Below are 20,628 nucleotides of genomic sequence, written 5' to 3'. Positions count from 1 at the left end.
GGAAGAAAAGAAAATCTAAAGGGAGTTTACTTGTAGCCTCACTTTCTGGCTGTTATTGGATCACTTATTCTCTCTCACTCTTTTGATTAGTCCTGTTCTTGGCTGACATGGGAGTACACCTTTCATTCTTGAAGCCTTTAAACTGTGTAGTTTAATTTAAATGGGACTTGCTGTAGAGAGGGTTTGTTACGACACGCGCAAACACACACCCTTGATTTGATATTGATTCTTTGTTTTGAGTCTCAAGTGGCTCTAATCATACAATGTTATGAATTCCTTGATGATAAATACACGGTTACATAAACATTGGAAAATCAAACAAAGCTCAGGTTAAAGACCGAAAGTGATGGAGCTTTCCCAGCCATAGATCAACCAAATTGGTGTCTTTATTTGTTTGTAGTCTGTTATTTTACTAAATGCTTTTAGTTTTTTCAATGACACTTTTTTAGTTTAACTACATGTGGTTTACTATTACTTTAAAAACGTTTTTTTTATGAATGTTGTTTTTTGTTTATGTATACCTTCAAACAATTATGATTACATTTCAAACCTTCCCCATTTCTTGCAACACTTGGAACTTATTCTATATTTGTGCTGTATTTCCTTGACACATTTTTATTTTAGTAAATCCAAATGACAAATGAGGCTGATAACATCTGCTGTGCTTTTCTCTCCCTTCTCAGGAAGAAGCCATTACCTTTGCCAACCACGTGGGCTACCCCTGCCTGCTGCGGCCCTCTTATGTTCTCAGGTAGTTGTCAAGACACATCCGCCAGCGTACTTTTAATTTGCAGTAGATTCGGCTATCATCCATGTATCAGCAGTCTCCTAATCAGGAATTAATTTGCTGACTCAAAACTTAATCAATAATGAGCACATTTTAGCTTTCCAATAAAATATGCTATGAAATGCAAGGTCAAATAATTTGAATTGGTTTTCTTGTGTGGATTTTCAAGCCAAGTGTTAAGAAATACAGGGAAAACAGTGTATGCCTGGTATGAGTTATGTAAGAAAAAAATCAATTGACTCTTAATGGCTAATTCACAGACTTATTGCGAAAGGAGTAAAATACAATTTTAGTTATGATGATTAATGAACTTTACTACAATTACAGCCCATTCAATTTCGTAGTGACACTGTTGTCCAGCAGATGTCGTGAGGCGACCCTGTATTCAGAAGGGCTCTGGCACTGAGCAGAAACTGGTGTTTAAGGGAGTTTTGGACTTTATATTGTTTTACATGCAACCTGTAAAGTTGTTTTGAAGCTGATTCTGCCTGTGCTTGATACACACAGTGTCATGCACTAGGTCACATTAAACCACATTTCAAAGTAATTTAATTCAGCAAAATAATAGCCGCCGGTATTCAAGTCTCCCACTTGATCTCAATGTAGCAAGAATAATACCATTGGTAATATAGAGTTCATTATTAACGCATATTAGTTATCATTTGCAATTTAAATATCTTCCACCTACTGTATATTGACCTCTGTTGGAGACCGTTGTTTATAAAGATGAGCCGCTCCTCTCAGTATTAGCGCAGGGTGAACTCTCTCTGATCCTCTGCCATCCCCAAAGCGTTTTCACTCTTCCCACTTGACATACTTGATAATGGTTTTTGAATGTTCTTCTCAGCCTCGGTACATATGCACAAACTCGCACATTTCCACACCAAACACGCCATGTCACATTTGTGCGTCATATTTTTATAACCAGAAAATGCACACACTGAAACTCACAAAGTTTGAAGTATTAGTAATTTTTACTAGAATATATTCACGCCAAACCTTTTGATCTATTAACTTATTTGCATACATCAGGCCTTTTGGTTCACTAAATGTATTTGTATATCATATAAAGTATTTTTGCTGTGAACTGCCGACGCTGCTAGATGTGGCTGTAGAATGATATGCACAAGCAATCAGACCTTTTTCAAACTAGTTCCTAGTTATAAGTAAACGGGTTTCCAAAATGTCTATCCATGGCTTAAACATTTTTAAAGTGTTTCATTTTTTCACTGTTTACAAGTGCTGTGGGAAATTTAAATTCACAGTATTTCTGAGGAATTCCTATATGTTTGAAAGCAAGCTTTATTTAGGTGAGAAATGGTCCAATCTGACCTTAGTAATAAACTCGAGCATGAAACCTCTTCAGTCACTTTTGTAAAAATCCATCAAGTGACTCATTGCTTTAGAATGATCATAACTGTTTACCACGTTTATGTTCCAACTAATACCATCACTACAATCAACACCACGAGCAGTTTTGCTACTACTGTTAAAATCGTATAAGATGGAGAAAAAACTGATATCTGTCTAATTATATTCTTATCCAAGACTTTCCATAGACTAATTTTTGTCAAGGATCGGTACTGGGAAAACATACAGGTGGCATCAAGGAGCCAAAGATATGCATGAATGTAAATGCTAATTTATCTTCAATCAGTATTAATTTTAGGGGTTCGACATGTATGCCTCTGAGCAACAGACAGGAATAAAGATCTGACCCGAGCCTCTGTCCTGTTTCTATCAACCCCTCCTTTTCAAACGGGAGGAAAGCTCAGCTAGCAGTCTAAAATCAAAAACAACAACAACCACAAAACTAGCCTGAATCTATTGTTTTTTTAATGACTAAGTTCTGAACTCGTTTTCAAGAGCCTGGAGTGCTTTTCGACCTAAATAGCTGTTCTCTCGCTCTCTCTCTCGCCTTAATTTGACTGCTTCTAGACCCTTTTCCCGATGGTAATAGTGATGCAACGGAGAAATAATGAGTGTTTTGAACGATCATTTGAAGCTTGTATGTTCTCCTGTTTGCTTCCTTCTCTTCCTCTCCTGTGGCCTATTGTTTTCTCTCCCTCACTCTTCTTTTCACTCTCTCTCCTGCTTGCATCTCACCAGTGGCTCTGCAATGAATGTTGTGTATGGAGAAGAGGAGATGAAACGCTTCTTGGAGGAGGCCACTCAGGTGTCCCAGGTGAGAGCAGTGTTAACTATGCTTGAGCATGCCCACGTGTGAGAGAGACCTTTTGACTACTTGAGTTGTATTGCATTAGCTCTTCGGCGAAGTGATAGCCCTCTCTATCGCTCACACAAACACGCACACACACTCACACGCACTCTCAGACTCTCATATTGGATTCTCCCAAAGCTTTCAATTAACTGATGCTTACCAGCTGTTGTGGCTGTTGGCTCGTAGTGTGTGCCTCTCTACTTCACTGAACCCCCAGGTGGCTTTTGGGAACTGGGGGTTCTGGGCCTGGGACTACGGGCATGCCCACACATGCACCAACAAAAGTCTGTTAAAGTTACAGTTGACCCCATAATAAAGAAATACACATTTTCCTCTTACCTCAGTCTGTACTTTTTATGAATATAGATTGTTCCTACATGATACTGCTCACAACAAGTTCTTTCAAATGGACTGGCATCTCTACAACTCGCACCAAACAATCTAAATGTATAAATAGCACAACAGGTAAAATATGCATTTTGTCCAAATTTTAGGGAATTAAATGTATTTGGTGTCAAAACCTTTGCAGTCAAATAAGTTTGTAGTTTGAAGTCTGACTCATTAACATCAGCAGGTACTGCCCTGGAGATGCTTTGCCAGCCCTGTGCTGCAACCATATTAACTTTTTGCTTTTTCTTTTGCTTCCAGTCGAAGCAAGTAAATCACAGGTGGAGTTTGATTGCTGTCTGGTACCAAACTTGACTAGCTAAGAACAATAAAATAAATAAATAATTAAAATAAAAATAGTTTAAGCTGAGCAAAACATATTTTATCTGTAATCATGTTACTTAAATTAAAAGTGTACTTGCAATCTTAGCTTCATTTCAACTAAAATCTTACTAACTGCAATACACACTAAAGGCATACCCTTGTTAAAAGTGGGATATTCCCTTTTATTATTGATGGAATAACCATCCTGCTGTCTTTCCTCCAGGAGCATCCCGTGGTCATCACCAAGTTCATCTGCGGTGCCAGGGAGGTCGAGGTGGATGCAGTTGCCAAAGGTGGCAAGGTGAGATATCACTGACATGTTCTGTATAGTTTCATGAGCTTTGGGGTCGCTCTCCCTAAGAGTTGCCATCCTGTGTATGTGGAGAAGCCTTGCCAACGCAGGTTCAATTTACCACATATGCCAGTTGTAATATGTTCTGCCTACAATATTCATTCGAAGCACCAGGAGATGATTTAAAAAAGGGAGTTTAGTTTTATTGTAATTATTTAATTTGACGCTGATCTCTGTAGCCTGGCATTTTTCAGTCCTCCATTATCTTTCAGTTTAAATGGAGAGGTAGGACAGATTCAGCCCACTAGATGAATAAAGTGGTATAATCTCATTCGTCTTTGGTGAAAAGACCTTACAGCAAAAATGGATTGGATTTGCAGAATAGAATATGTTAAAGGCAGGAAAGTGGCGATAATATTTTTAGATTAGATCAGTTTAGGGTATATTGAAAAGATTCTTGTTCAACAAACTTATCATATCCGATTGACATGAAACACATTTTCTTTGGCTTTATTTTTAATGCTTCTGCTCTGTGCTCTATATAAATAGATTATAAATGCACTGCATACACTCATATTGTCAACTTCATTTATTCCACATTTGTTCGAACATTTAAAATACTCCTACAATTCAGAAAGTCATCTGTTGTGAATGTACAAGCATTATTTTGTGACATCACAACTAGAACAGCAGCCAATCAGTGTATTCCCTTTTTAGTGAAGTAGGAGATATCTTGTAGCCACACTTTTGAAAAGAATAATATTTGCATATAAATAGATTCTCTATTTTACAATGTGGAGTAGGAGTCTATGAATTGTTAACAAGGTAATAGTTTGTTTTTTTGTAGGAAAAACATATGGCTTTATTGAAAGCCCAACGTCTTATGTCTGGAGCAGTCTTCAAAATGATTCTGCATATACTTCTTTCACACATACTATTATGAGTGTCAAAAGTAAATCTGCTCAGTATAAAGAGGCACACATGTGTTTCTTTATGTATACTCTGTGTGTGTGTGTGTGTGTGTTTAACTTGACTCCTCAGACACATGGGACCTCAAAGACTGATTCCTTGCATTTTACATGTTCAGTCCCTTAACATTCAGAGGGTTTTGAAAACTAACATAAATATAATTGTTAGCATTGTAAGTTGCGAGAGCCACCTAGGTACTTGTCCTTAATGGCGCGTTTGTTTTTCTATTGTTTAGGCTGTGGGAGTCATTTCAAGGGTGTTATTTGGAACGTGGGCAATCCAGTTGTAGGGTAGATTTTCTCTCTACTTTTCCTGAATACAGCCCCTTCTTTATCTTCAGTATCACATTAACAAGCTGTCCATTCATTGAATACCAAAAAGGTCTCGTTATTCCCATCCAGCCACACTCTCTCGCTCGCGCGCTCTGTGTGTGTGTGTGTGTGTGTGTGAGGGAGGGAGGGAGGGAGAAAGTCAGAGATAATACGTATTAATTACAGGCCCTATCTGACGAGTGCTGTGGTTCGCAGCAGTTTAAATGAGCTAATGACATGGCAGCTCATTAACAGACACACGTGCAGAGTTGCTTGGTGATACAAATCTCCTTTCCTGTGGGTGAAATGTTGGAAGTTATTCTTTTGACACTCATATCCACGTACATTGTTTTTTACATAGTACTGCGTAAAACTTTTTTTAACTGGCTCACAATGTGTTGACAGTGACACAGCAATTTAGTATACTATTTAGCACCGTGACATACTGTAGGTATAAACGCATCAATTCTGGAGGCCGTCCGGCTCTTAAGTCTGAACAATTCTCATCAGGAAACAGACAGAGGATGTAAAAGTTAGGTTGCCTCGAGTAGGGATTTCTCATGCTTATTAGAGCTATGATCTGCATGCAAATGCTTTAAGTGTTACATAATCACTCTGTCTGTGTCCAGGTTCTGGTCCATGCCATAACGGAGCATGTTGAAGATGCTGGGGTACACTCAGGAGATGCCACCCTAATGTTACCAACCCAGTCTATTAGCCAGGGGGCAATAGAAAAGGTTAAGTCATCCTCAGCATTCACACTCAAATCATACCAATAATACTATCACTTTTTCAATGTTACTTAAATTAAAAGTGTACTTGCAATCTTAGCTTTTCAAAAGGATCTCCATTTGTGTAGATGGAGATATTATGGGATGGAACTGTTAAAGCCAGCCTTATGAATATTCTATCCGTGTATTCATTTTTCATCACTCTTAGGTCAAGATTGCCACACGGAAAATTGCCCAGGAATTTGAAATTTCGGGCCCCTTTAACACTCAATTTCTGGTTAAAGGCAATGATGTCATGGTAAGTAATATTTCTCAGGCTATGACTAAATGATAGATCAGCATTTTCACACCTGTTTACAGCAAATTCAATTCACTCGCAAATTGAAATCTTTTTGTGTTCAGAATTTTTTCCAAAGTTGGATGGATTTTATGATCAATGCTGTTGCTTTCAGTTTTAATGTTCCAGCTACAGCACACACAGGAAATGTATGTTGGTGCATTGTAATTTACATATCTGCACTGATATGTTTCGTTTGTTTTTTGATTAGCCTCAACAGCTTTATTACTCTGTTACAGTAGGTATATTTTTACTTTTTTGAAATTACTTTGTGTACCCATTTAGGTCATAGAGTGTAATCTGCGAGCATCGCGCTCCTTCCCTTTTGTATCAAAAACAATTGGTGTGGACTTTATCAATGTGGCAACCAAAGTGATGGTGGGAGAGCCTTTGGATGAGGCCAGCCTGCCCTCTCTGGAGAATCCTATCATACCTGTAGACTACGTCGGCATCAAGGTAAGAACAGAGCTTGAATGGATGGATAATATGGATAATAATCGTGAAAAATAAGTTGACAGCGTTCTACAGTAAGTCAAGTCTTTCCTGATTAATGGCTGAAGCACCAGCATGCTAAACAATGGTATGTCCTTTTGAAAAGGTTTTGGACGAGTGCAAGCAGGGCTTGGATACAGTCATAAGTACCAGCGATTCTAATCATGGTGGGCCTTTGACATCATAAGTAATAAAATTAATTATGAATTCCATTTAATTGCTTCAGTTTGAGTCTTGCCACATTTATATAGAATGGAGTGTCATTAGTGTTATTAGCCTTATTAGTAACACATGTGTCGGGTGTGAAAAGAACCTGGTCTCAAGTGAAACTACTTTCTGTTACATTTCTCAACTAGAAGTTAGAGTAAATTTGTATGTCAGACTAAGCTTTCTGTGTGTACGTTATAACATTTGCTTCGAGCTTCAAGAAAGTATTTGTTCTGATCTGTGAAAGTAATCGTTGTATTTGTACCAGCACAAAGAACAATGAAAGTAGAAAAAAAGATACATGGAGCATTAACAACATTTTTAACAATAACAACCCGTTATTGCTTTTGTGCAACAGCACTTCACCAAACATAGTCTTAATAGCAGAAAATAAATATTAAAAAATTATCTGCATTCAAGCACAAGCGTTTTCTTTTTAGCCTACTAGTTCATAAAATGCCTATATATTGTGACCCGGCCACACAGTGTACAAGTAAGGTCCAAGGTAATGAATGGGAGAATCCTTTCAAACGTCATCCTGCGCTGCCTAGCCTGATGCCTGTTTCTGGACCAAAGCGAACAAGATGGAAAACTTCAAATGGTGCCAGAACACCGATTGGTGTAATTCTTTTCACCGACACGTCGCCCGTACTTTCACTGTTACTATAATGGCTCAACCGGCCTCCTGACGCTCTGCTAGAGGAGAACGAGCGGTGCTGTTCAGTGGAGCAGGTTACAGGTTGTGGCACAGGTAGCCCTGCATATGCCAATAAGAATCGCAACAGTATATTCAGTTTAAGTGATGGGGAACTACTCGGCTTTTTATAGCAGTGAGGTAGATGGCTGAATGTGGACAGACAATGGATGAATTAAGCACAGGGCAGGCTGCAGCAGTTTTAACGAGCATTAGAAAGCTGATGACTCGGTCTCTTTGTGCAGCTGTCAACAAGCGGGTTGACGTGGTCAATTCATGCCATCCTTGTCAGCATATGGCTAAATAAAAAATGTATTCCAGTAATATTAGCCGTCATTGTTTATTATATCCTGAAAGAGAAAGTACAGGTGCTGGTATACTATTTTATTTAAAAAAAACATAAATAAAATGAAAGGAGGGTACATAATAAAGCCTTGGAGGCCCAGGTTTAAGAGGAACCGCTTGCCAGGGACGCTCGGAGAAGTAAAGTGAATACCACGATGCTGGGAACATTTCATCGTTCAACACTACACCTGGCATTCTATTGATTGGGGAATTAAAAAGTGTTATTACACAGAAAAAATCCAAGAGCAGAGGAGAAATCTGAGCGCAAAGTGTAAGCCTACAGTTTGAGCAAAGATCCAAATGTAAGCAGGGCCTATTTGTGCATGAGGACAGACTTTTGAGGGAGAGAAATACAATATTTGAAGTGAAGACTGGGTCATGCTCACAAATTGAGACCAAACTCTTGAATATAGATAGGCATAAAGCTACATGTTATGGCCGTAAAACACAATCGTAAGTTTAATGGTAATGACTACTTATTGTAAAAAGTGACTTTAAATGTGTTTAACAAGTCTTCTCTGATCTTCTGACAGCCTAATGTTGTAATAATGGTTGGACAATGGTTCCTTTTATAAAGAGACCTACATGTATGATATCTTATAGATACTGCAAGTTTCACTAGTACTTCTATTGGATCACATAACAAAGACAGCAATTATGGCTCCATACCTCTTCCTAGGCATGATTGGGTGGGAGTAGTAGGTGCTTTCTTATAGTGGCTGGGAGGCTTACTTAGATTGGGTACGAGAGAGTTTACGTGTCGCCAGCTGTTCCAAAGCTATTTTTTCCAAAGTAATTTCTCCCTCTAATTACAACAGAGCTGCTCTAACAATGGCTGTAGTTTGGAGCAAATCACGCAGGTATAATCCCCCTCTCTTCCCCACCACCTAAAGTTTTCAATTTCTAGTCTGCACAGTGGTGAGGAATATTAATCAGAACTCTGAATACTCCAGGCGCCAGGCTTAAAAGACTTCTAGAGTTTACTTGGAGTCTATGATTTAGACGTCATATCCCCTGACTAATATGGGCCTTGCTTGAAACATTGCCACAATACATGACAATTGTGTATTGAAGTAGTGGAAGTTTATTTTTTACCTGTTGAACACATGTCTGCCTCAACATCAAGCCACCTCTAGAAACAGTGATGTCTGAAACCATATCCAGCCTTAGTAACCTGAAGTGTATGCCATCAAAATATACTCAGCCTTCAACCACACAGTCCTCACTGTATCATCACATTACACAGTTGCTATTAGTCATTGCTATCCAGAGAGACGTCTTCATTTATGTCTCATTTCCTTTCATCTTCGCTCTTGTCTCTTTTTTTTTTCCCTGACAGTCCCTCATTTGAGGCTGTGTTTTCTGTTCACTAACAAGTCCCCATTGTGTAATTTTGTTTCCACCATATACAAAAGCTCATGGGAACAATAACAGTGGTATTTATTATAGTGAGAGGAAGAGGAGCGTGAAAACAATATTTGAGGAGGAGGAAGTGGTTGTGTGTCAGTCCCTGGTGCACACTTATTGGCTGGAAGAAGAAGAAAAAAAAACTTCTAGCTGTTGCATGTTTTGTCCTGCTGACCATGGCATGCAGGACATTATAGTGATTTCTGAGATGAACGCATCCTTATGAGCCCAATTACTCATGAAAAATACATGCTAGAAACATCCAACTGGACTTTTCCTGTAAAAGGTTCAATGTAAGGAGTTCAAGTGATACTTGAAGAAAAGGATGTTGACATAGAAATAATGGGAGTCATTTGATGTCTGACTCGCCACATGCAGAACTGTATTGCTTTAAGTCAATTTTGAGGTATTGGTTAAAAAATGTTCTAAACCTTTTCAGACTTTCTGCCAGCTAGTGTACAGGAGGATTTTATTGGTAAAGGCACCCACTGAATCCATTTCATGTGGTTTTCCTGCTCTCTTTCCCCATTTGTACTCTACTACTAACAAACCTTTTGTACTAATTGCACTAATGCTAGCATCAGTTTTATTTATTTGACAGTTGCATCCACATATTACACCCTAGCAACCACCCTGACCACCACAGCAACATGTTTAGTAACTTAACGCAATCTGCTCAGTTCTGGGTCTTGCAGACCTCCCTTTCCTCGAGTGGACCTAGACATATGGCCATGACCTCGAGTGGTGTGATCTGTGTTTGCTCCCAGCAGCGAGGCAAAGGCCTGCTCTGGAAGCACCCTAGCTTGTAACCAACCCATTTACTCCCTGGAATCCAACCTAGTAACAAAGCCCTGGTAATACAATCAAAACGTCCATCATCATCAAAATATGTGGGAATTCTCCTAAAAAATCTCTACGCTGTTAATTTCCACTCGGCTGCAAAGATAAAGACATTTACAAGTGACACTTCTGCCCCTAACGAGGTGTGCAACAATGTTATGTGGGAATGTCTTACTTAATTCATTTCCTTTCTTCACTGGAGCTCAGCTGGTACACCAAGATAATATTGTTCATGTTGTGGAGCGTCACAATTCTACTAGTGCCTGTGTGTTAGTTCTAGGATGTTGTGGTTACAGAGCCTTGGTTATTGTCCGACCGTCACATAAATTCTGTCCCGGAGACATATCATTGCAATTGGACGAAAACCCTTACAACTGGGAACCTGAACGTTTTCATAATTCTGGTAATGTAGGCGTGTGCAAGGTTTCTCATTTTAAGACCATTGCAATCTCCACCGGCGTTAGTGGAGCCATTTTTCTAACGCTTCCTGTTTACATTTCTACTTCATAGTGTTTGTTGCAGATTTGGTTCTGTATGTTGGTTTGGTGGGTAATGGGGAACCTTTTTATTTGAATTGTATACAAATCCATTCTTTTGGATTCACACAAAGACCCACGAGCAAATGTCTTTGTGTGAATCGTGTCCTGTATTTCACCTCCTTTTTTTTATTGCACTATTAAAAGTTTTCCTCTCACTGTTATACCCTCTCGATGTGTGTGTTTCTCTCCCTCTATTCCATTTCCTTTTTTAGTAATATTATGTTTTATCTGTGCATATTTCTGTCTTTCTCTGACTCTTTGAACAAAGCCATGATAAGCGATGCTGGTTCCCGGTCTGCATTCACTTCTCTTCCTCACAAGTAATGATCACTTACATTAGTATGCTAACATTATATTCAGCTGATTAGATGGCCCGCTTCAAGGATGAATCCCCCTAGTGGCCTTTGCATCTACGTGTTTGTGCGTGTGCATATACATGAGTCACACATTGCCATACCACCTCACTCTCCAAGGTAATGGGGGTTGTCTACTTTTTAAATGGGGAAATAAGAACGTCTTTTCACATGGCACCCTACTATTCTTAATTTGGCTGTAATACAAGTATGAAAAACTACAGTCTTCTGCTCTTGTTCCAACACTTTCCTTTCAATCATTCTCTCCTCCCATCCCCTCTTTTTAAAATGTAGAATTGTATCCTTTAATTTCCCCCTTTTCATTTTATTCTCTTCCCCAATTCAAATTTGTTAATTTTCCTTCAATTAAGTTTTATCATGTATTAACATTAATTGTTGTACTCCCTTTTTTTTTCCATCTCGTCTTCTCATATCTAATTGGATTATTTCTGCAGATTTATTTTTTCTCTCCTCACTGTCTTCTCTTTGGCTCCTGTCTATCTTCTTTCCTTTTTTCTCCTTTCCTCCACACTCCCTCTCGTCTTCTGGCTCTGGAGACGGCAGGTTGAACTGGCTGTTAAAGGGACCGCTGGCCTGCAGTTTGGGAAGCCTCCTTTCTTATCAGATTTTCCTTTTAAGTCTGTCTTCACAAGCAGTTGTAGCACGTTCATGGTTAAGTCATGAACTTGTAATATAAAAAAACTTTCATACCCAATGCTTTACTGTCATGTGAATTGCTCCAACTGAAATTATGATTGTGGTGTAGGTTCAATGGTAGTTCATTAGCATCACACGTGAAGATGTCCTATTATTCATCAGCATGTTGAAATGCATCGCTCTTATTTCACCAGGCACCCATGTTCTCCTGGCCACGGCTGAGGGATGCAGACCCTGTGCTTCGCTGTGAGATGGCCTCCACTGGAGAAGTAAGCCCCTGGGAGTCATACAACACAATATCTTTGATGTGTGGTTTATTTTTCCCCCCTCACATTTGGTTTGGTGGTCAGTGTTAACAGATTCTCTCATGTGTGTTTGATTGCAGGTAGCTTGTTTTGGACCAAACATTTATTCTGCCTTTCTGAAGGCTATGCTCTCCACAGGCTTTAAGCTCCCACAGAAAGGCATCCTGATTGGGATTCAGGTACAGCCATCTGGAAGTTCACTTGCCTCCTGTTTGTGTTTTCTTATGGGGCCTCATGCCCACAAGACACCAAATGCAAAGTGCCGTCTAAACAGGTGGCATGCATCTTTAGGCTATCAGCGTCTTACAATGCCAGTATAGCACTCCTCGGTTTCTTTCACACCAATCACACTTCGAATCATGCAATGCTGACAGCTCTCATGTGACTTAAAGACAACTGCACTGAAGTGACATTGTGTGAATGACCCAGAGAGGCTGAAATACCGATAACTTTGTTATCCCCAAATGAATTAGAGGAACTACCCAAACATAAAACTCAATTAGTATCCAAACGAACATTAATCGGCATTATAAAATATCCCACAGGGAAAAGAAACACATGTACAAAACTAGAAAAAAAAATGGTCCAGAGCACACAGATTTACCTCCAATAGTTCTGAGTTTGCTGGACGAGCATTTGATGCATTTCAGTTTAGTCAATGTGGTGAAAAAGTGTGTGGCCTCTAGCTTGAGGTCAGTAAATTTCAAAGCTTCAGTGTGTGTGTGTGGCAATGTGCAAATTTGACTAATGCATTACCGCCTGTACAGTATACTTAAGTTGCAAACACATACATTTTGTGTGGTTCTACTATATTGGTAATGTGTAATTTATCCTGACAGTCTGTCGTCTATCTCTCAGGCTCTTTAAAAGTCTCTTTCAGTCATGGCTTAGAAACTGTTTCTACGGTTTATCAAGCATTGGTTTCTTCAACACTTCAAAGCCTGTGAAAGGGCTACTAGATAGTTTATCTGCTCTAAGTTAGCGGCTAATGTTGTCAGTATTCACCTCCTCGACCAAGGAAGAACATTAGCCACCTTAATTTCTAGTTGCAGGTCACAATAGAAAACTATCGTCTTTCAAACTGAGCTTGATGCAGCCTTTATTTTCATTTTTCAAATCTGAAACTGTAGATGCAGCTTATATAGCGGTCGACACATGACTATTCCAGCATCATTTGCTGTTGAGACTAAAATGTTTGAGAACTCTAAAGCTGCTCAATGTGTTTATTTACAATGGTTTAGATGCCATCAATGTGTGTGTGACGTAAAAGAGACACAGTGACTAATCACAGAGTAATATTGCCTGACTGCCATCCCTCTCAGCTCGACAGCTTTTTTGAGTGTCAGCTAATTGTTTGGTTCGGTCCTACCGCTCTCATCCAGCAGCAACAAGCAGCTGTTTAAAAATACAGAAGCTCTAAAACACCACTGGATGCTACCTGCACAGCACCAAATTGCAGACGGGCCTAATTAGCAACCTGCTGGGGAACATAGTGGAGCGCTTTGCAGCTCAGAGGAGATTGTGGAGAGCAAAACTGTACTAAGCGGAGTGTGAATAGTGGAATTGCATTTGTTAAGTTACCAGACTCTAAATTAATGCAACTGGTTGATAACAATCAGTTATAACTTCAAAATAAATAATTCAGGTTTTAACGGCCCTGTTACACTCCAGGCCCCAAAAATAGTCCTGTAAAACGAACCGCCATTGCCTCTCTCTCTTTCTCTCTCTCCAATTCTCACTGTGTGCCTCCATGTTTTAAATCAACCGTACCTTTATTGTACCAATACAGAGGCTCTGTCAAAATTGCTAAAATAATTAGAAACCTTTGTCATAAGACTTAGTCAGGTAGGCTGCAGAATAAACAATGTCAAACCATATCACAATGGTTTTGGTGAGGCAGCAGTAATTTCAGCAAGCATATTGTTTACTAAGCTGAAGGTCACCAAGTTTGAGCATATTCAGTTGCATATTAGCAGCAAAAACTCATAAAGGATATTTCAGCACTTTTGGTGGAATTCATTAAGTGGGTCATTTGAAGCTGATGACTAACATAAATGCATTCCATTATTTTTTTTAAATGCTTCCTTTACATCTTGTGTTTTCTTTGAGTGACAAATATGACAATATATTTTTGCTAATGTGTAAATTTGAACATAGTGTAACAATCAGTTTTCATTTAGATCAAATGAGAAAAATAATTGCACAAAATAGTTATCAGTTACTCAGAAAATAAGTATAATCCTCACAAAGAAAACCAAGCTTTAAATGAAAACTAATTTGAAAAGCAAACTTAATGTAACTGTCAGACTGTCATCACATTTAGTATCTTAAAACATCATGCTACACTATTTTTTGTACAACTGTAACATAAGAAAAAGAGAAAACAAGATTAGGGGTCTGACCGTTGCGCACAATGACTAGACGAACTATACGTGATCAACTCTTTCTCCTACAATTGCTGTGAACCACTACAATTGCTAGAAAAATAGTAAAAACACTTCTGTTCTCTATATTTGAATGCTGCGTTTAGTTTCTTCATTTCTTTTTGTTTTCCTCCCTTTCAGCATTCCTTCCGACCCAATTTCCTGGCTACCGCCCACCAGCTGAAAGAGGAAGGATTCAAGGTGAGTACTGAAAGCTTGAATGTCTCAATCATATTTTCTTCCTTGATTTTCAACACTGGTTGATGGAGCTTTCTACTTCTTAGGCTTCTGCACCCTCAATATTGTTCACGACATTCTGTATTGTCTCCTTATTTCTGTCCTCTAGCTCTTTGCTACTGAAGCCACTTCTGTCTGGCTGTGCGCCAACGACGTGCCTGCTACTACAGTTGCTTGGCCATCTGATAAAGGAGAAGAAACCAGTTTGCCCAGTATTAAGAGGTTGGGAAATATTCATTTTGCACACTTAATTTATGGTTTAATTTGTTTGACACATTTCAGGAAATCTTGAAAACAAAGACGGCTAAAGTGAAAATCTGAGCCAAGACTTGCTTATGGTTTCCTGAGGCAGTGCTTAAGTAATACATCAATTCAGATAGATGGAAAATGAGGATATCTAATCAGATATCTAATTGGATACTGCCTTAATATCTAAGGGCATAGCCCCCTCATTATCTCTGTAATATGCTGACAAAATCTAAGAAGTAGCAGACTTACCAGTCCAGAGTTACTGCATTAGCCAGATTTAGGGCTTGAATAGGAAAGATGAGGAAAATCTCGTCAGAGCAATGTCACGTCAAGATTGGGAATATTTAAAAAGCAGCTGAACCATTTTGGTTGTCATTGCAATCAACCACATAGCACAAATATGCATTTCTTCCTGTCATTGAAAAGGATTGTGCTTTTAACAACTGAACACACGTTATAGATTGATTGTAGCAGGCTGACTTCAGGTAATAATTCCAAAAACAAGTCATGATCATGCTACACTGAAGCCATCTGGACTGTTTGTTTGGAAATGAAGAAGAGGATGGAAGGGGAATTTAATAGGCCTCGACCAAAACAACAAACGCATAAACACACACAAGGCTGCCTGGGAGGCATCAGCTGTGCTAGGTGGCATAGAGGTGAACTCTTTTTAGAGAAGAACATGACCTTTGTTATGACTGTTGTATGTCCTCCATATATTCTTTTAGAATTCAGCCCTAATCCAATGCTGTCAGTCAAAGGCATTAAACTGCAAATGGCAACACAGCCAGTTGTGAGTGTTAGAGAACACTGCAACAAAAATAATTGATTGGTTTATTGTCCTTTTTTTTGCAAGGTGTTTATATGATTTTGTCAACTCTCTTCAAAACAAGGTGACTTCTAAAAAACTAAACTTCATTTTACAATAAAATAGCTTTCATTGTTTAAGGTATTGGATTTTTTAAAATATAATTCAAATGATGGTTCTGTGTAACCCACTTCCCAATTAGCTTGCACCAAACAAGAGGCATATGTAGCTTTGTTTGGCACATACATGTTAATTGTTCACCACTAGGGAGCAGACACACTCTGAGAAGCTGAGCCCTTATATACTTCACACAATTCCATGCAGATAAGAAATTGGCAAAGGATTGTCGTTCACATCCAGCCGAAACAGAACAGTCAGTGCATCTCAACCATCCGGTAGGGTCTACAAAGTGACCCAGTTATTTAAAGGTGACCCAGTGAATTAACTGGGTCACTTTGTGAGATGGATTTTCTCATCAGTGTCTAGTTGTTTTTGGCTCGCAGTCAGTTTGCTTAGACATGCTTTGCTCAGTGAGTCATTTGGGCACACACAAAATCTTTGGGCTCAAAGTGGCTAAAGACTGCAAAGAGACACAGAAATAGGGCTTGGTTCCTCATGGGATCAACAATACAAACGGCTCTAATCACAGGAAACGGTTTATTTAATTGTAGTATCACAACTCTGACACTCAGTTTGTTTTCATAGGCTTATCAACGAGGGTTATATTGACCTGGTGGTCAACTTGCCCAATAACAACACTCGCCACCTGAAGGATAACTTCGTCATCCGTAGAATGGCTGTGGACCACAATGTTCCCCTCATCACCAATTATCAGGTAAGTAAATGTCACACCACCAGTCAGTGGCTTCTTTTTAATGTTTAAAAAGAAGGCGTAGCTTAATGTTTTTATGCCTCAGCTACAGCTGTCAGCATTATGTTTGTTGGCGGAGGCATACAACCGCGAGGAGGTAACCCTAGTTTGTGTGCAGGTGGTGAAGCTGTTTGCGGAGGCAATCCACTATGCAGGTAAACTCGACGCGACCAGCCTCTTCCACTACCGACAGAAAGAAAGGCAACAAAAAGGGCCTAACCAGCAGGGCTGAAGCTTTCTTCCATTTCATTTGGTTTCCTTTGTAAAACTGGGCGCAAATGCATCAAAATACAGTTACTTAAAAATACTGTTTTACTATCCCTTGGTGTCAAGGAGTGGAGTTATATCCGTGGGTGTTGTCTCTCAGGAGTTACCCACAACACAATAATAAACAATGTTGATACCATATATATATATATATCTCCTTCCTACAGTCAGTCTTCCTACAGTACTTAAAGTAAGTCTGGAATTATAGATTCAGACAGACCCTTCCAGGAAACCTCCCGAACAACTAAAAAGAAAAAAACAAGTGTCATGTTGGAGGATGAACATGGACCAAAGAAAAGTTTCACAACCTGAATATCCAAAAGTTGTTCTTAGTAATGGATTAGAAGTGAGCCACAAAGGGTTGAAGAATTGATTATAACCCCCTTAAAAAGGTGTCTTATTATAAAGTGGTACTAGGGAGGGTGTTCTTTTTGGGGGGGGGGGGGTTACTTTAATTTGTGATCAGTACTTTATCAGTTAATGTGATCTAATGACATGTTTCCCACTAGTCCGCTCTCCCTGGGCTCATTTAAAAACTGGTTGGGAAGTTTCAATTTTGTTATTTGGTCTCAATTAATTATTGTGTGATGTTGGAAATATATGATGTACATGCATGACTTTTAAAGAACCTTAAAGGCAGCTGTAATGAAGGTTGTTTGTAGCTGTTAATGTTTGTGTTGTACAACAATCTGTGAAACACAAAAGTCTTATCTCGCATAACATCTGCCTGTGTCGGTGTATGTGAGCATTGTTTGCACTGGACATGAATTAAAGTGGCAATCTCGTAGAGTTTCATTAAATGTCTGTTATTCACCATCGCCAAAGAAGGTAAAACAATGGAGAGTCAGCCTATGGCCGACTGATAACAAACTTGGGCCTGTGACATTCCCAGAAAAAATGCTTTTTTTCTGTTTCGACACTGCAAATGTCCATTAAACAATTCCAACCATTGCCCAATCCTCAATCCTCTAAAGCGGCTGGTATAATGTTGGGTAACGTTAACTTGGGCTAGTCTGCAGCACAGCCTTCTTTTTCTGGGGTTTCTGATGTGTAGTAGATGCATGGAAAATCTAAAACTATGCTATGAATCAGAAGCAGTTCCAATATTTACCATAAGAACAAGCCAGATCCAGATTGTTTCTAGAAAAGGCAAACTGCTGCGCGCTGTCAGTGAACACAAGGGTGTCTTGAACAAGTCTAATCCAGGGGCCACATCATTATAAAGTTCAATGAATTACATACACATGGTTCAATCCTTCATTGGATCATTCACTTCATAACAGAATAAACGAGCTACTTTAAATTAAATGCACTGCACGTGGGTTCACATGGCCGGACAAATGCTGTCGCATCAACTGACTCAAAATGTCAGCACGCTATGAGGAATAATTATTCATAACTTTACACTCTTGTCTTTGTAGGAATTACATTCATGAATACAACCTGGGGATGTTATGTTTGTTTATCAAGAAGTAAAAATTCCCAAAACTGACAAACGATGGGGAAAACATGCAAGAAATAAGGAAGGAAAACCTGGGATGTGAGCCAACTTGTTTCATCCTTAACATTTTAATAGCTTTTAGTCTACTGTAATTTGTAAGATATCATTTTGCTTTCATGGCTTTGGCTTGGCCAAGAATGTGAGTATTAGTAAGAAATCTAAATATATTCACGATTCCTTATTTTGTCAGACAGAATTGAACAATTATACTGCGTGTGCCTTCCTTTGACCGACTTGCACACATGAAATATCAAATTCTGTATAAGCAGTCTCAAATCATGTTCAGTTGAACTAATTTTACCCCAGTAGCCCAAGGCCATCAGTCACGATTCACTGCAGGCACAGTAACCAAGCAACAGGGACGGCTTGTGGTGTTCATTGCTGATCGTACCTCTCAGGTAAATCCCTAGTTTTTAAGCAGTAGGTCTGCAAATCCCACTTTGATTTAAGTATAGTATTGTTAAATGTAACTATACCGTTATTATGAAAAACTGTTGATCTTTTTTACTGGACTGGAATCCTGTTGGAGTATTACAAGATCTTAGTTGAATAAGTACTGGATTTGAGTCAATACCATTGGTACCTTCAGGGGGTCTTTGTGGGGAGGGGGGGGTAACTAAAGCCAATCAATGCAGGCATACTTAGAATCAATCCTCACCAATTAAAAGAAAAGTTATCCCTGCTCAAATCAAACAGAATAACTGACACTCTCCAACTTTGTTCCAGTTGTTTTATTTGTTTTGTTTTTTTAAAGGAAAAGAAAAATGAGGCCACGCAGTCTGAGCAGCCATGTCCAGAAATGCTCAGTGATGCACTGTTTCACTACATTCCTCTCGCTGGCATCAAGAGAGACCCACTGTTTTTTCACTGTCGGGAAAAATAAACCTGTCTAATTGTTATGCGTTTTCCATGCTGTGCTAAATGAATTATTTATGGAGGTGAGGAGCAAGAAGTTCCTGAGAAGACAGCGCATCCCTTCAGGATGAGTCACATAGTTGTTGGGCGGCCGATTGCCATGTGTGGATAACGGTATCGTTAAAGGATCCCAATCAGCTTATTGACCAAATAATTAACAAGTATATTGAAATACATATTTGAGGACTTTTTATTCTAAACAAAATAGTGTTACCCACCTACCTGGCCTTCCTTGACGACACCCCGTCAGCACACAAACGCACACACACTCAAATTAACACATACTTAAACGTTTCAAAAGGTGCAATGTGTAAATAAGATCTGGACACATGCTCAAAACAAATGGCGGCAGCATTTACCTCTTCTACTGGGACCATAGATCTTAATTTAGTCATCAGTTAACGACTACCTAACGGCAGTAGCACCAATAGTTTCGCCATCACGAACCAGGGGCTGTATGGTTCCGTGCATTTTTTGATAGTTTGCTTATTGGATTAAATCCAAAGTGGCAGAACTGAGAAAATAACTTTTCCCAGTGCTGGGGTTTGGCTGACTTGCTCCAGCTAACCGCTGACTGAAAGCCCTTCTGCCAACCCTCCTCCCGGAGATGTAGCCTCCGGGTGGCGGGGACTTTGAGTTTTCCTATCAAAACTCACACAGACCCTGTACCTTCGACGTGATTGGCAAGCTCGAGGGGCAGCGCCACTTTTTTGTCCTTTCATGAGGGCAGACTGGAGGCCGCAGTGACTCTATTGCCTTTCGAGTGGTATTACAGGACAGGACGGACCAAGACTAGCTGGTTAGCGTGCTCATTTCAGTCGATATCGCTGGAACACAATACATAGATAGTTTTAGCTCATTTTCTATGTTTTAAAGTAACTTCTGGACAGATCTTATACAGTGCACCTTTAAAGAATACACTCAGATCAGTCCACCAGCACCAAGAAGCACTATTGCTACCTCTGCCTAACATACGACAAGTGATCAACAGATTGTCTTGATGTACAACAAGCGATTTTGCCCTCTGCTGTGATATTGATTAACTGCCAGTTACTGTCAGCATTGATTTTGAAAACAGGTTGGAGGTGGAGGAGTTTCGCAAAACTTTGCAAAAATGGAGCACGGGTTAACGGTATAAAAAAACGAGCATAAGTCGCTT

General features: G+C 39.3%; 1 protein-coding gene across 1 annotated transcript in view; it reads left to right on the top strand.

The window, feature by feature from the left end:
* The window catches only part of cps1 (carbamoyl-phosphate synthase 1, mitochondrial), a 44,415-nt gene extending 26,398 nt beyond the window's left edge, over positions 1–18,017 (top strand). Inside the window, exons 27-38 of the mRNA XM_034561178.1 lie at positions 684–751; positions 2,897–2,972; positions 3,943–4,020; positions 5,921–6,028; positions 6,231–6,320; positions 6,645–6,815; positions 12,088–12,162; positions 12,279–12,377; positions 14,763–14,822; positions 14,968–15,080; positions 16,621–16,750; positions 16,905–18,017. Coding sequence (XP_034417069.1) covers positions 684–751; positions 2,897–2,972; positions 3,943–4,020; positions 5,921–6,028; positions 6,231–6,320; positions 6,645–6,815; positions 12,088–12,162; positions 12,279–12,377; positions 14,763–14,822; positions 14,968–15,080; positions 16,621–16,750; positions 16,905–17,018 — 1,182 coding nt within the window. The 3' untranslated portion in view covers positions 17,019–18,017. The remainder of the gene's footprint in view (positions 1–683; positions 752–2,896; positions 2,973–3,942; positions 4,021–5,920; positions 6,029–6,230; positions 6,321–6,644; positions 6,816–12,087; positions 12,163–12,278; positions 12,378–14,762; positions 14,823–14,967; positions 15,081–16,620; positions 16,751–16,904) is intronic.
* The last annotated feature ends 2,611 nt before the right edge of the window (positions 18,018–20,628 follow it).

The sequence above is a fragment of the Cyclopterus lumpus genome, chromosome 21, assembly GCF_009769545.1.
Source record: "Cyclopterus lumpus isolate fCycLum1 chromosome 21, fCycLum1.pri, whole genome shotgun sequence".
Classification (NCBI taxonomy): domain Eukaryota; kingdom Metazoa; phylum Chordata; class Actinopteri; order Perciformes; family Cyclopteridae; genus Cyclopterus; species Cyclopterus lumpus.
This window is presented reverse-complemented; position numbering and strand designations above follow the sequence as displayed.